The following is a 1,046-nucleotide window of genomic DNA, read 5'->3' on the forward strand; positions in this document are numbered from 1 at the left end:
GAAAAAAATTAATATACTATATATTTTTTTTTGCCAAATTTTTAATAAAACATTTTCTAATGTAAAACTTATTTACAAAAATCTGTATATTAAAAATGTAAATATCCTGTGTTAGTAATTGTAGGACAGCCGTATTAGTGTGGGTATATTGCAGCCATACAGTACATAGCATGCTGCCATGGAAAGGCATACATGGCCTGAGTACTCTAACGACTTACATATTCTGTACAGTACAACAAAAACTATATACAATTTCTAATGGCATTCCCCAAATTATTTTTTCTTAAATTCTGGAGCACACTTTGGACAGTACCATTTTCCTTTTGGCTTTGTGTTCAGTCCAACACAACCAAAGTGAAACCATTCAAATGGGCAGTCTTTATTGTCGCATCCAACCATTTCACCATATGAAACTTGATTGCAGAGACAATAGCGAGGCTCATCTGGGTCGACAGGCACATCAAACTGGGGTGATGGCCCACGGTCACCTTTCTGTTTGGATTTCTTCTTTTTTTTTGCAGGTTTCATATCTGAATTGTCATCTTTCTTTGCTTCCTGAGCTGCCTTCTGGCGCTGAGATCTTTTAAGAGGCTTGTCAACTGTGTGATGGTTTTTATGCTCTTTCTTTGGTTTACTAGGTTCTGGTGGAATAGGTGGCTTCTCCAAACATTCAAGGTGTTCTCTATCCACCTGTATTTGTCTTGCTCGATTTTCAACCAAGTCAACTAATGTAGAGGCAACTTGTAGCTTCTCATCACCAAGTTCTTGACTCTGTATGAGCGCTCGCTGTAGTTGATACATGTATCGCTTCCACTGGTTATTTTCTATATTTTCTGCTGTCATTTTTTGGTATACTTGTTTTATTTCATTCAAAATTGCTGAAAATTAAATTAAAAATGTGTGTTAACAAAGAAAGGTAAGGATTAGAATGTGTAAGCATAATTGTGAAAAATTGTATTATTAAACATAATCATAGCCCAGGCTGAAATATTTATATATTTTACTTTTGAGCTGCGATATTCTGTATCCCCCACAATGCTTGGACA

At 35.6% G+C, this 1,046-nt stretch overlaps 1 protein-coding gene across 1 annotated transcript; it reads right to left on the bottom strand.

Moving 5' to 3' along the window:
- Window positions 1–23: 23 nt before the first annotated feature.
- Window positions 24–883, bottom strand: LOC117109140 (inhibitor of growth protein 1-like). Its single transcript, XM_033251389.1, has one exon. The coding sequence runs from the start codon at window positions 841–843 to the stop codon at window positions 274–276; it is 570 nt and encodes a 189-aa protein (XP_033107280.1). The 5' UTR covers window positions 844–883; the 3' UTR covers window positions 24–273.
- Window positions 884–1,046: the final 163 nt, after the last annotated feature.

Source organism: Anneissia japonica, unplaced genomic scaffold, assembly GCF_011630105.1.
Source record: "Anneissia japonica isolate Jap-2015-1 unplaced genomic scaffold, ASM1163010v1 scaffold289542_len1046_cov414_single, whole genome shotgun sequence".
Lineage (NCBI taxonomy): Eukaryota > Metazoa > Echinodermata > Crinoidea > Comatulida > Comatulidae > Anneissia > Anneissia japonica.

What these genes read in the sequence shown, in the direction of transcription:
- LOC117109140 (XM_033251389.1), bottom strand. Translation starts at nt 843, where the DNA reads ATGACAGCAGAAAATATAGAAAATAACCAGTGGAAGCGATACATGTAT.